At 37.3% G+C, this 15,746-nt stretch overlaps 1 protein-coding gene across 4 annotated transcripts in view; it reads right to left on the bottom strand.

Annotated features, from left to right (window-relative positions):
• Positions 1–15,746, bottom strand: part of SYNE2 (spectrin repeat containing nuclear envelope protein 2) — a 424,477-nt gene that overhangs the window by 270,408 nt on the left and 138,323 nt on the right. For all 4 annotated transcript variants that reach the window (XM_053601260.1, XM_053601261.1, XM_053601264.1 and 1 more), the window contains exons 8-11: positions 13,454–13,650; positions 6,285–6,385; positions 4,735–4,842; positions 3,838–3,975 (exon numbers count right to left, since the gene is read on the bottom strand). In XM_053601260.1, coding sequence (XP_053457235.1) covers positions 3,838–3,975; positions 4,735–4,842; positions 6,285–6,385; positions 13,454–13,650 — 544 coding nt within the window. The remainder of the gene's footprint in view (positions 1–3,837; positions 3,976–4,734; positions 4,843–6,284; positions 6,386–13,453; positions 13,651–15,746) is intronic.

Genomic DNA, 15,746 nt, shown 5'->3' with positions numbered 1-15,746 from the left:
TCAGGGCTACACTCAATATTCATGTAATAGTCAGAAGAAGAAAAATAGAAGGCAATATTTACCCTTCATTCCTCCCCTCTCTCTTAACATAGAAAACTCGTTCCACACTCCCTTTCTTAGACAATTACTTTTCGATTTGGCTAAAAATTTATAAGATCTTATCAGGTCAAAATAACATAATGTTATCATTTTCTACAGCCAAAAAAAAAGAAAGAAAGAAACCATTTACTATATGATGCTTTGAGATATCTGTTCTCAAACTATTGAAGCAGAGACATTTATACACTTGATAACTTTAAAATCAGCATGTCTTATTTTGCCACACCAAGAAAATGAGCTGCAGTCTAACCGACTAAGGAATAGATTTCCAGGCTCCTGTCAAGTTGCAGCACTTAATTTTACAAAATGATTCTTTTTATGGTTTTTCTCATTATTTCGGATAATTTTTTTCACATTTGGCAAAATTAGGCCAGGTCTCCACGGCCTGGAACAGCCTGAACTATGCAGACAGTATCTTCTTCCCTGACTTGTATTTTGCCAACGACCTGTCACAGATAGGGCTCTTATCCTTTACAAGAGTCAGTTTCAAAGTTGTGATGGGAACAAGAGTTGACAGTGCGATGGTACCTCCATTTGATAGGATTGTTCCTGCCCTGAAACTGTACAACTCTTAGAAATCTATAAAAACTTTAGAATAGGCAGTGCCTGTAACTCAGTGGATAGGGCGCCAGCCACATACACTAAGGCTGGCGGGTTTGAACCCAGCCCGGGCCAGCTAAACAGCAATGACAACAACAACAACAAAATAGTCAGGCTTTGTGGCGGGCACCTGTAGTCCCAGCTACTTCAGAGGCTGAGGCAAGAGAATCACTTAAGCCCAAGAGTTTGAGGTTGCTGTGAGCTATAATGCTATGGCACTCTACCCAAGGTGACACCTGAGACTCTGTCTCAAAAAAAAAAAAAAAAAAAAAAAAAAAAAAAACTTTAGAATGTATATTATAATCTTTAAAGCAACCACTAAAAATGGGATTACATATTTTAAAAGCATGGCTCTTTTAAGTCACCAGGCTACTAGTGAAAATACTTAGTCAGCTATTGGTGTGGAAAATATACTCTGAAAACAGACCCAGCAGGGATCAGCAAACTTTTCCTATGCAGGTCCAGAGTAAGTATTTTTGACTTTATAGACCATACAGTCTCTGTTACTCTAAAGTCATTAAAAATTACTTCATTGTCCATTTAAAATGGTGAATTCTATGATATGTAAATTTTTTCTTTTTTTAAAGACAGAGTCTCACTCTGTTGCCCTGGATAGAGTGCTGTGGCATCATCACAGCTCACAGCAACCTCAAATTCCTGGTCTCAAGTGGTCCTCCTGCCTCAACCACCTGAGTAGCTGGACTACAGACGACCCACCTGTCTCAGCCTCCCAGAATGCTGGGATTACAGGCCTGAGCCGCCATGCCCAGCCTATTATATGTGAATTATATCTCAATAAATTTGTTTTTAAAAAAGAATAAAGGCAAAATAGAAACATTTAGAAATCAAGGAAAACTGAGTGAATTGTTATTCACTGACCACTTGCATTATAAAATAAGTTACAGTTTTCAGGCTCAAGTGAAATGAGCTCAATGGAAACTCAAAGTTCTAAGAAAAAATGAAAAACATTGGTAATATCTAGATAAATATAAAATACCAATTTTTTCTTTTAATTTCTTCAAAATACATGACTGCTTAGAGCAAAATTTATAATATGGCCTTGGGGACTTTAAGACATGTTTTTGTCATATATATGACATATACATGTAGATAAACAACACCGGCATAAAAATGGGAACTAAATGAATGAACTTGATTGCAAGATTTCTACATATTACAAGAGTTACAATATCTTAGAAATGATACAACTCTAAGCCAGCTGCAGTGGTGCAAACCTATAGTCCCAGCTACTCAGAAAGCTAAAATGGGAAGATTACTTGAGGCCAGGAATTTGAGGCTGTGGTGCACTATGATTTCACCTGCAACAGCTACTGCATTGTAGCCTGGGCAACAACACCACCTCTAAAAACAAAAAAAGGAAATTATACAACTCTTAGAAGTCTATAAAAATTTTAGAATGTATATTATAATCTCTAAAGCAACCACTAAAAATATGATAGGAAGATGCAGAGCCAAAAAATCAATAAATTAAAATTGAGTTCAGGGGGGAAAAACAAAAACACACCTAACCATCCAAAAAACCCTGGCAAGAATAGAAGGAATGTAAATATATAAATCCATACAGAAGGAATAAACAAACAGTAAAATAGTATACCTAAATTGAACCATATCAACGATTACATTAATGTTAATGGACCAAGCACCACAATTAAAAGGCAGAGATTGCCAGAATGGATAAAAAGCAAGATTCGTGCTTCTCCATTCTTGTGATGCTTTACTAAGAATAATGTCTTCCACTTCCATCCAGGTTAATACGAAGGATGTAAAGTCTCCATTTTTCTTTAATAGCTGAATAGTATTCCATGGTATACATATACCACAGCTTGTGTACTCAATTTTGATATGAGGACAATTAACGACAATTAAGGTTATTGGGGGGGGGGAAAGCAGAGAGAGGGAAGACAGGGGAAGGGCGGGGCCTTGGTGTGTGCCACACCTTCTGGGGGCAAGACATGATTGCAAGAGGGACTTTACCTAACAAATGCAATCAGTGTAAAAAAAAAAAAAAAACGCAATCAGTGTAACCTGGCTTAGTGTACCCTCAATGAATCCCCAACAATTAAAAAAAAAAAAAAAAAAGATTCAACTATATGCAGTTTATAAGAGATGTACTTTAAACGTAAATATTCAAAGAGGTTACAATATAGGAAAAGGATGTGCCATACGAACAGTCACCATCAGAAAAGTAGACTGACTATATTCATATCAGATTAAGCAGATATCTTGGAAAACAATATTACTAAAGATAAACAGGAGTATTTCAAAATGGTAAAAGTGTTAATTCATCAGGAAGACAAAATAATCATAAACGTGTACATACCTAACAACAAAGTTTTAAAGTACATGAAGCAAAATTTGACAGGATTAAAGACAGATTTCTACAGATTTTAATATCCTTCTCTCAGTCATTGATAAAACAGCTAGACAGAATATCAGCCAAGACAGAAAATCCAAACAACACTGTCAATCACCTAGCATTAATTGATATTTTACAGAATCCTATACTATACTCAGTAGCCACAGAATGCATGTTGTTTTCAAGTGCACGTGGTTATATGTATAACATACTCTGGGCCACAAACCAAGTCTTGATAAACTTAAAAGGGCTGAAATCATACAGACATATTTAGACACACATATGCACATTCATCCTTATATATTCTCCCTGGATTCATCCCTATGCCTTTCAAGCACCTACTGGTAGGACACATGATGGTACAGAAGCAGTTATAGGTCAATCGAAACACAGCCAGTCTACTACGGTGAACCAAGAGTTGATGGCAAATATAACTTTGGAAAAGCTTGTGTTTTCTCTAAACAGAATGATAATTTCCTACTTAAATCCAACCCCTATCCAGATGATGCCATGGAGAAAATATAAGAACCCTATTCTATTTCCTGATGAAGCATCTACCCTATCATGAAATGCTACAGAATTTCTCATGAAGTCTAAAGTCCTCATCCAGGGCGGCACCTGTGGCTCAAAGGGGTAGGGCGCCAGCCCCATATGCCGGAGGTGGCGGGTTCAAACCCAGCCCTGGCCAGAAACTGAAAAAATAAATAAAGTCCTCATCCAGCAAAACACAGAAAAACAATGAAAATCAACATAATAGTAACCTGGTACTTGAGGCCATCCCAGGCTTCTCTCAGCTGTAACCGATCTTCATCCAGGTTATCCAGATTCCTTTCTTTTGACAGAACATCCAAAAGGAATTTCTTTTCTTCATCAAATGACTCCATAAAGGACAGCAGGTTCTATAATTAGAAGAGCATGTTAAAGACTGAAATATTTACTTCTGTTTATAAATTGTAATCTGCTATACATTATGAGGTCTATCGCTATAGGTTATATTTAAGTTTTTACTTAAAGGGAAAATCCCCCAAATCCAGTATCGTCTCTGACATAGTGTCTCTCTTGAGTGAGCTATGATACCCTGGGTGCAGTGTAACGACACAGGCCTTACTCAGCTGTGTCTCCTGTCAGTATTGTTGAATTTCTACTGGAATGGAGCAGTGAGGCCACCTGGCTATAGAGGACAGATCAAAAAGCCACCTGGAAAATATGAGTTTGTTTGTCCTTCCCAAATATGTGTTCACAACAAAATAAGAATGAGTGGATGTGACAGAGCCAGACTCTATCTCAAAACAAAAAAGAAAAAAAACAGTTTCAGAAGAACAGTTTTAGACTTTAGCCTTAAAACCTGCAGTTAATTTAATATTTAAATAATTAATTCTAAAAGAGTTTTCTAAAAACAGGCTTACGACTCTTCCCTAAAAAGGTAAACTGAAAAAGGGGAGCTCAAGAAGGGGTGAGAGATAAAAATCTACCTATTGGATACAACGTACACTATTCCAGGGACAGGTACACCGAAAGACCCTCCTTCCGAGTTACACAATCCATCCATGTAACAACAACAGCAAGAAACTACTTATGACCCCTAAATCTATTGAAATCATAAAATATATATATACTTTTTAAGTAAATTAGAAATAGCTCTTTGTGGTCACACTCACACAATACTTTGTAAAGTCCGTCTCGTTTTCCGAATCCTTTAGCGCCTTCTGTAGTTTCTCCTCTTGCAGCCTCAACCAGAGCATGGCATCTTTCACCTTTCCCTGTAACTAGATTTGATTTTTTTTTAATAATAAAATTAAGAACTCAAAATGTCAGTAAAATACTTACCATCAATACACACTAATGACTCATTATGCCAAAGAATAACTTTCCTTGTTCGTATAATACCTGAAGTTAACGTGCTAAAGAAAAGGGCACGTAGACTCCTCTCCCTGTCCGTGGCTTATCCATTTCCACAATTCTCAATTTTAGAGAATGTTATTCTGAATCACTTCTTTATAGTAGGCATTTCCAATGACTGCTTTCTAATAAATCAAAATATGGGGTAATTCAAGAGATGTTTACACCCAGCAAAAATGCTCGCATCAAAAATATGTTGAACATTTTAAAGATCCTAAAAATAATACTACTAAAGATTTTGGCTATGCTATGCTATAAAAGTCACCAACAATTTTTTTTTTCTTAAGGCCTGCTTACATCTGGAAGCAGATTTCACTGCTACATAATAAAGCAGAAGTTACGTCTTTCTTCCATTTCTCTTTAGCCTCTTCATTTTCATTAAGCAAATGTGTTTCTAATATTTTTCCATCCAATTTCATTGACAGTTGAATTTTTAATTTTATTTTTAACATGAAAATTAATCATAACAGAGGAGCTCCTCAGCAGGGCAGAAATAGGTGCCCTGAATTATAAGCCTGCATCTCAGCTTGAGTCTCTCTTCCAGAGTGAGTAAAAATCTGGCTTCTTTCATCAAACATAACAGCTGGAAAAACATAGGCCCAATTTGGCAAATAAAATGCATGAAATCATGCCTGAGGAAGTAAATTTTAACTTATTCATAAACATTCTACTAAATTCACAGCACTCATTTATCTTCATGGAAGCAAAATAAGAGCTTCTTTTCAGCTCAGAGTTTTATGAAAAGAGGTAAAAAAGAGGTAAAATGGAAATGTGCTAAAATTAGATAATAGTTATGGTTATGCAATTGTGTAAATATACTAAAACCCACTAAACTGTATATTTTAACTAGCTGAATTTTATGGTGTGTAAATTATATCTCAACAAAGATAAGAAAAATTACAACAGACAAAAATTTGACATCTCTAGAATTTTTTAAAAGCCAGCTTGATTTAATTTGTCCTATATGGTGCCTGTCTAAAAGTTATTCCAGAAAATTCAGCAAGTGTAATAAATTATCCCTTTTAACTTAAAAATTAAAAAAAAAATAAAACAGGCAACACTCATTGACAGTGAAAGGAATCAAAAAACTGGTTGCCTGAGGTGGGAAAAAGAGGCAGAGTGGAACATTCTGGGTACTAGAAATGTTTTACACCATGATTGGGTATGGTTAATATGGGCGAACACTTCAGTGAAACACATTGAACCGTACATTTAAGTACTGTATGCAAGTTATATCTCAAATTTTAAAAATTAAACTATTAAGAGAGTTTAACAAAAATGAGTTTGATTTGTACTTAGGAAGACATACCTGAGGCTTATCTCTAGTCCTAGCTGCATGCCTGGAATACTGTAGAAACTGTGCCACGTAGGTCATGATCGACTTTTCATCAGGATTATCGACATCCACATCTGTAGGACACACCACACTATCAACTGGCTATAGACAGGACTCACTGTAATGAGCTCCAAGGACGGGCATGCCAAGCCTGTGCCACTGGCTCATAGGCTTTTGAAATGAACAAAGTAGCAGACCAGTCATACCGTCTCTGCTCACTCACCCTTGCGCCAAGACAGAGCAGTGAAGAGCTTAGATCTGTAGTCAGACAGATCTGGGTTTAATCCTGCACTAGTACACGCACAGCTCAGTTTTCTAATCAGAAAGTGTCACCATGCACGCTGTATGCATGAGGCCATAAGTAGTTGGGAAGAGTGGAAAGGAAAAAAAGCATTCCTCTTTCTGGAGACAGAGTGCAGAAATTCCTCCAGGAGAGCGGGAACATACAATAAATGCAATCGGTTCCTGACACACTGGTCTCAGCATTTGTGTGGTAAAGCATTTCCAGAAGTATATAGTGTTCATAAGTGGATTAAAATGTGGTATATGACCCGGGGAACACTACTCAGCCATGACTTAATTGCCTTTTGCAACAATATGAATGGAACCAGAGATCATTATCTTAAGTGAAATATCTAAAGAATGGAAAACCAAATATCACATGTGCTCACTTTTAGACTGGAACTAACCAGTCAGCACACATGTGCATAGAGTGTAGTAAAACTCAACAGAATTCAAACCTGTGGGAGGCAGGAGGGGGAGAAGAACAAAAACAGGTATGAAAACTGTCCCAGTGACAGATACACTTAAAACCCTGATTCAAGCATTACAAAAGCCATCCATGTAACCAAAAACACTTGTACCCCAAATTTGAAAAAAAAACTTAAACTCCAAAGACTTTTCCAAGACATCCACAGTTCTCCCTCATAAAACAAGTAAATTTCCTGAGAGCCTTTTATGAGTCAAGCTTTGTGTTGCATTAAACAGTCCATGGTGGGCAGCACCTGTGGCTCAAAGGAGTAGGGCACCAGCCCCACATACCAAAGGTGACAGGTTCAAACCCAGCCCTGGCCAAAAACTGCACAAATAAAATAAAGAGTCCATGGTAAAAACAAGTTTGCAAAATGCTCTATTAAAAAGAAGTTTAAAAGACTATGAATTCTTTAAGTGCAAGACTTCTATAAGCATATAATAAATGAAGTAGAAAATAAAATCACAAAGAAGATGTAACACGTCACAGATGGAATGAACACCTAACTTGGAATATCTCCTGGTACACTGTCAAAACAACCAATGGAGGTTATTGAAAAAAAAACTTCTCTGTTGATTAATTCAGTTACACTCAATGTAACAAATATTTATAGAGTCAACAAATGCAGGTCACAGATAGGGGCTTCAAGGATATGTAAGGCATAGCCCTTACCCTTGGAAATATTAAGTTTCAACATTTTAATCTTTCAACAAGTGCATGCTAGATGCCTTAAGACATCATCTGCCCCTCAAAGAGTTTAGGCTTAGGAGAAAAACAAACAGCAAACAAATATAACAACACCCCATGCATGTTATGGTGAACATGTTTATGAGGTCCAATGAGTGCTATAAATCAACTGAAGTAGAAAGTTAATCTAATTCATATACAGATAATATATGAATTAATATTAGCCCAAGGCAGTAAGGATATAGAAGGCAACAAAAAAAAGCTGAGGGTAGGGTTTCAGTAAAGGAAAGATTAAGAGTTGAACAATTCTAGCTTTAATGAAAAAGGTATAAAGGCTCATAGGGAAAAATGAAAAAGGTCCATAGCTCACTGGTTAGGGCACCAGCCACATACACCGGGGCTGGTGGGTTCAAACCCGGCCCAAGCCTGCTAAACCAACAATGACAACTACAACAACAACAACAAATAGCCAGGCATTGTGGCAGGTGCCTGTAGTCCCAGCTACTTGGGAGGCTGAGGCAAGAGAATTGCTTAAGCCCAAGACTTTAAGGTTGCTGTGAGCTGTGACGCCACAGCACTCTACCAAGAGAGACATAATGAGACTCTGTTTCAAAAAAAAGAAAGAAAGAAAAAGAAAAACACACACAGAAAAAGGTATAAATATAAATAAATACATAAAGTAATAACAATGGCTTAAAAACTTTCCATTAGGTCTGACACCACATATGATTAAATGGTTTAAGAAAATTATGTCAAAAGGATGTTCCATTATACAACTATGAGGGTGCTGTTTGGTTAGCACAAATAATCATAAGGAATTTCACATTTTTGAGCTATTATTTAAGCTATTAATAATGAATTATGGCAGTTAGTCATACAATGGAAATTTGCTTTTATAACAGCATCTATTCTATTAGTTGCCTGATTATTTGCACATACTAAAATAGAGGAAAAAATTTTATACTAAGAACAAGGATTTAAAGAATCAAAATATAAGTATTTTTAAAAATACACTAACATAAATAGGGAATTAAAGCAAAGGACAGGAGGAAATAATAAAAATAATGGATAATAAAAAGCCAAAATGGAAACAGAAAAGACAAAGGGAGAAAAAGAAAAAAGAAACAAAAGGAATAGGAAGCTAGTAGACGGTCTAATAGACATCCCCATAAGAGAGAAACTCAGTTCAATTCAAGGTGGGGGAGAGAGGAGACAGGGGGCGAGTGCCCACTTACTGGGCACAATGTATGGCATCCTCCGGGGTACAGGACACAACTATAAGAGGGACTCTACCTAACGAAAGCAAACACCGTAACCTAAAAAAAAAGAAATACAGAAACAAAAGGAAGAGAAGAAAAACAGGATGGGGTTAAAAAATTAACAAGAGGGGGAAGAGGAGAGGAGAGGAGATTGGGATGCTCCCACTTAATGGGCACAAAATAAGGGTACATGGCACACTTCCTGGGTGCGGGACACAACCACAAGAGGGACTGTACCTAACAAATGCAAATATTGTAATCTAGTTGTCTGTACCTTCACATTAATCTGAAATTAAAAACACAAAAGTTAATAAGAATTAATAAAAACCAACATTAAACCAGACTAATTCCAAAACTATAAAAATATGGTTATAACTCATTAGGATGTGAACTTAGAAATATCACCTAATTCAACTCTTATGAAAAAAATTGAAATCTAAAAAGACTAAGTAGCCGGGCGGAGACTGTAGCTCAGTGGGTAGAGCACTGGCCACATCCACCAAGGCTGGCAGGTTCAAACCCGGCCAGGGCCTGTTAAAATAACAATGATAACTGCAACAACAACAACAAAATAGCCAGGTGTGTGGCAGGCACCTGTAGTCCCAGCTACTTGAGAGGCTGAGGCAAGAGAGTTGCTTAAGCCCAAGAGTTTGAGGTTGTTGTGAGTTGTGACGCCATGGCACTCTACCCAGGACAACAGCTTGAGACTCTGTCTCAAAAAAAAATAATAATAAAAATAAAAAGACTAAGAAACAGTAGCAAAGAGCACATCTAGCACCCAGATCTTGATTTCTTTTTGTTTTTTCTTTTATTGAGGCCGGATCTTGCTCTCCAAGGCTGGAGTAGACTGTAACCTCAAAGTCCTCCAAGGCTGGAGTGCACTGTAACCTCAAAGTCCTGGGCTTAGCCTCCCCAGTAGCCCTTGGCTCATTTCTCTCTCTCTCTGTTTTGGGAAACATAGGCTGGTCTTGAACTCCTGGCCTTGAGTGATCCTCCCATGTCTGCTTCCCAAAGAACTGGGATTACAGGTATAAGTCATGATGCCCTGCCCAGATCTCAATTTCTAATGCCAATAAAGAAACCAAGGCTTCTTGGAGAAAGGGCTGATTCTGAGACTGGGGCAGGAAATACAAGATAAGCCCAGAGGATCTTCTCGTGCCAGAAAGCAAAGAAGTGCTTTAGAAAACAAAAGAAAAAAAAATTTTTTTTTTTTAAAAAGCAAATCTAAAATTGATGAGGATAATCAAAGGAGCACAGGAACTAACTCAAATAGCTCCCAATGGCTAAGATTATTTTTTTAATTTGCACATTAAAATAAAGTAGTATTAGATTACACCTAAAAGTACAAAATATCAACAAGCCCATATATAGCAACAAATGATTGGACAAATAAATAAATGGGGAGAACAGACAAAGCTCCTGTGCAGAAGAAATTCAAATAATTTATGTAAATAATGTACAGTCAAGGAAAGAGAGGACAACTCTCCTGAGTGTGTGGAGTGACTTCCCTCCAAACAGTACAGTATGGAAAGAAGGAGGGAAAATATAACTTCACAGCAGAGGAACCTGACAAACACAACTTGAGCCTCCACAGTGCGCAGTCCCGCTGTTAGTGCACACCCTTGACACAGCTGGCTGAGAATGACACTCTACCTCTGTGTGCTTCCTCCCAAGAACCCATAAGCCCAGTCTAGTCTAGGGGGAAAAAAGTAAGACAAATTTTGAAACACTGAACTAGTAATCCTCAAAACTGTCATGATCACATAAAACAAAAACTGTCACAGTCAAGAGGAGGCTGAGGAGGTAAGGCAAGAAAATGTAATGTGGTCTCCTGGTAGAATCTTAAAAGAGAAAATAGCTCTTAGGGAGAAACTAAGGAAATATGAATAAAGTACAGCTTTTATTTATAATAATACGCCTATACTGATTTACTAATTGCAACAAATGCAGCAACCTAATATAAGATGTTAAAGAAAATTGAGCCCAGGGTATATGGGAACTTAGTGTGCCACCTTCTCAATTTTTCTATAAATCTAAAAGTGTTCTGAAGAATAAAGTTTACTTAAACATTTTTAAAAGTAATGAAAAATGTGGAGTGATTATTAATGGTCACAGGGTTTCTTTTGGGGATAATGAAAATGTTCTAAAATTGATGATGATGATGATGACTGTGTAATTTTGTGAATACAGTGTCCTTTGGTACCCATGGGGGATTAGTTCCAGGACTCATTTCTAGATTACTTATAATACCTAATACAATCCAAGTGCTATGTAAGTAGCTGTTACACTCTATTGTTTAGGGAATGATGGCAAGAGAAAAACAGTCTATGCATGTTCAGTATAGAGGCAAATATTTTTGGTCCGTAGTTGGTTATCTCCACAGATGTTGAACCCATGGATATGAAGGGCTGGCTGCACAGTGAAAATCAATGAATTATGCATTTAGATGGGTAAATTGTGTAGTATGTGAATCATGCTCAGTAAAGCTATTTTACACGAAAAAGTTATGTGATGAATCCACTCACTTGGTCGGTGGTGTTCTGGAGCCAGCTGGCTCACACCAGCTTAAAAGAGCTGACTATTAAACGTCCAGCAGTTTTAAAAGCTGATTGTTAAAAACAATCATCATTGAAAATTATTAATATATGGGTGTACAATTAAGTTATATTAAAAGCAAATGTAATAAATACCCAGAACTCGTTACTCCCCAATTATTTTACATTTCACTAGTATCTACCTATGCTCCTGAGGTTATCTCTATTTTATATGGATGCTGGAAATAACACACATCGGTGTCCTACTCAATATCTTTTTCCAATTCTGTGTTCAATGACTTCACATCAGTAGCCTGAAATCAGTCCTATTGGTACCATTTACACCATAGAAGTCTGCAAATGAGGCCTCAATTTTGATGTTTTGTTGACTGCTAAAAAAGGAATGAAGAAATTGCTAACAATGCTAATAATGCAGATAAATCCTAAAAGTGTGTCCTTTTCTTTCTTTTTTTTTCTTTTTTTTGAGCCAGAGCTAGAGACTCCTTCTGTCACCCTGGGTTGAGTGCTGTGGCATCACAGCTCACAGCAACTTCAAACACCTGAGCTCAAGCGAGCCTCCTGCCTCAGACTCCCGAGTAGCTGGGACTACACGCACCTGCCACAATGCCCCGCTCGTTAGTTTTTCTATTTTTAGTAAAGATGAGGTCTCACTCTTGCTCAGGCTCATCCTGTTGGGAGGCCAAGGTGGGGGGGATTGCCTGAGCTCAGGTGTTCAAGAAAAGTGTATCCTCTTGATAGCTGTTTAATTGTGACTAAGCAGAAAAAGCTGAGAACATTCTTCCGGTATTCAGTTCAGCAAGGAAGTCATTCACCGCACTGAAGAATAAGTGAAGTTCTGACATGCTCCTTGCTGTTCCACTCACTCAGTAATGCAAGAGAAATTATAACCCAACGTTTGTGTCAGAACTAGACTTGTTCAGCATCTACATCCCTAAGGTGGTGACAGATGGACATGAGAGTTAGGCAAAAATCAACAAAGCATTTGGGGGCCATGTATAATTTATAATAAAACATATCATACATGTAATATTATTTGTAAACTGTGCACTATACATCCTTTCTACTGGTAAAATTTATAATAACATGTATAAATGTGTTTATACTTCACATTATTTTGACAGCCAATCATTATACGTTGATATTCACATCCCTAGTTCTGGAGCCAAGACTAGAATTCACACGTATTTGATTGTTAGTTCATTATAATTTTCACTAATCCAATAGACTTCTTTCATAATTTTAATATTTTTAACAGCTTTGTTTACATTATGAAACAATCCAATCCAAAGTGAAGTGCTTTGGAGAATTTGAAATTAGAATAATTTATAACTTGATGATGATTGCTGTAAATATAACTAGTACTCAGGATTTTGTTGTTGCTAACAACCCAACACAATTGATGGAGCAAAATCAGTGGACAAAGCTTGGCCACCCACAGAGGGAGAGATGTGAAAGCAGGAGTTCCTGTTCTCATGGAGGCGAAGTTTTAACTAGGAGGAGGAAAAGAGGAGTAGGGAAGAGGAGACATATAAATTACTTTAATTCAAGAAACATCAGGGAAACATCTTACACAAGAGAATTAGAACAGAGTAACAGAATCCAGGAGAACACAATATTGAAAACAATAGAAGAAAATGCAAAAAAAAAAGGCTTAAATTATTTCCAGTAACAACACTGTTTGCTTTCATCTGTAGCTTTCCCCATTATTATTGAAGTTAACTAACTGGTAGGAATTCTTGATTTTGTAAAATTCAATGAAGAGTTTAAGTTACAAAGCCTTCAGGATACAAATATAACGCTATTATGTTTTCTTACAGAGAGTTACTATTTTTGAATTAATTTTACACTGGACCTTCTGATAAAAATTGTTTTAAAAAGAAAGTTCTTTACCTTCAGGTTCCAGCATTTTAGGGATTTTTAATTCTTGTTCTGCAATTCTGAAGGCCTCTTCCAGATTGTCTTTGCTGGACCTGTGCTTCACACTCCTCATGTCAATAAGGTCTGGTCGCAAGGCATGAATGACTGTCAAAAAAGCCAGTCCATTTCTCCAGCTTGACTTAAAATCTGTCACACTAACAGACTCGTGCCTATCACAAAGGGACAAAAACATGATAAATACTTTAAAAAATAATATATCAAGACACTTCTACCATATTCAATAGTAATTAAAACAAAATTCAGTGAATCAAACAAACGATTTAAATGATTCTAGATAAAAATTTTATTTTAGGTGGCACCTGTGGCTCAAAGGAGTAGGGTGCCAGCCCCATATGCCAGAGGTGGTGGGTTCAAACCCAGCCCTAGCCAGAAAAATTTAAAAAACTGCAAAAAAAAAAAAAAAAAAAAAAAAGCAATTTCTTATGGGTGGTGCCTGTGGCTCAAGGAGTAGGGCACCAGTTCCATATACCAGAGGTGGTGGGTTCCAACCTGGCCCCAGCCAAAAACCGCCAAAACAAATTTTATTTTAACCTTGGGGTTAAATTAAAATACCAAGTTTGATGAAACTCAAGATATCACAAATCATCAGTTCTCAAAATGTGGTTCCATACCAGCAGCATCAGCACTACCTAGGCAGCAGGTATTAGAAACACACCTTCTCCAAATTAGTGCTGAGTACATGTGGCTAAGCAACACTTATGTATATTTATGTAAGTAAAACTCAAAGGAATTTAAGAGCAGAGGAGGTAGGAGAAATACGGTAAATTTACATCTAATGGTGCAATGCCTATATTCTGGGTGAAAGGCACACCCATAACTTTGACTCAAAATATACAAAAGCAAATTAGGTAACCACAATGTGTTTACCCCTATATGAAAAAGAATGGGGGGGGGGGGGTGCGGAGGAAGAAATGTACATTCTCAGGCTCACCCATACCTATTGAATCAAACTTGGAGATAGACCTGAAAGCTGCTTTAAGGCCTCCAGGTGATAATGATACTCACTCATGTTTGAGGCTCTTCGTTCAACAATCTGTTAGCTCAAAACTGACTTTAGAAGAGTGTTTTTCAACCTTATTTTATTACATGGCACACTTGAACCTACTATTAAACTTCCGAGGCACACTTAAATTATGTTGATAAAAAAAAAAAAAACACCGTGCTTTGAACTTCGTCCAAAAATAATTTAATTAATGATCGTTAAGATTTTTGTGGCACACTATTTGAAAATCACTGCTTTAGACCGCTACCCAGTTATGGTCCTTCACTAGAAGAAACAGTTTTCTTTCTCACTGGGACAAATGAAAAGATCTATTGTGCCAAATCAGTGGCCAGTAGCTTACTAGATACACTCCTCTGCTTAATCCTACTACCTCAGATGACCTGATAAACAAAATGTAATATATGTACACAGTGGAATATTACTCAGTCTTAGAAAGGAAGGAAATTCTGATAAATGCTGCAATGTAGATGAACTTTAAAGATCTTACGCTAAGTGAAATAAGCCAGACACAAAAGGACAAATATATGATTCTACTTTTATGAGGTAAAAGAGCAATCATATTCATAAAGACAGAAAGTGGTTGCCAGGGCTGGGGGTGGGGGTAACAGGGAGTTATTGTTTAATATGTGCAGAGTTTCCATCTTACAAGATGAACAAACTTCTAGGGGTGGATGGTGGTTATAGCTGCACAACAATGTGAAAAATGGTCAAAATGGTAAATTTTATATCATGCATATGATGTAAAAATTAAAATTAATCTCTCTATAAAGACACTGTTGGCTGGCCATTGTACTTAGAATAACATCTCTCACTCAGGCCCTCAAGGCCCCACATTATTTAGCCCCTGCCCATCCCTCCCATCCTTACACCTTCCCCTCACTTACAGTGTTGTGGACGCACTGGCCTCACTCCTGTTTCCATGCCCACTCTTTCCTATTGCCATGGTGCCTGTGCACCCCTTTTTGGACAACATCATACATCTGACACCTGCGCCATCAGGACTCATCTCCAAGTTCGCTTCTCAGCAAGGCCCTGCCTGACCATCTACAGCAGACACTCTCCCTAACTCAGCATCCATGACTATATCATATGTCTGTCCTAGTCTTACTGCTGGTAATTACCATCTTACTTCATCTGCTCCCGAAGGGCCCTGCCTTTCTTGTTCACCACAGTAGACTCACCCCCAAACAGTGCCTGGTACAGACTGGGATCTTAATGTATATACTTTTTTTTAATCACTCA

This window comes from Nycticebus coucang, chromosome 9, assembly GCF_027406575.1.
Source record: "Nycticebus coucang isolate mNycCou1 chromosome 9, mNycCou1.pri, whole genome shotgun sequence".
NCBI classification, from domain to species: domain Eukaryota; kingdom Metazoa; phylum Chordata; class Mammalia; order Primates; family Lorisidae; genus Nycticebus; species Nycticebus coucang.
The sequence above is the reverse complement of the archived record's forward strand: the minus strand, read 5'-3'. Positions and strand labels throughout refer to the sequence as shown.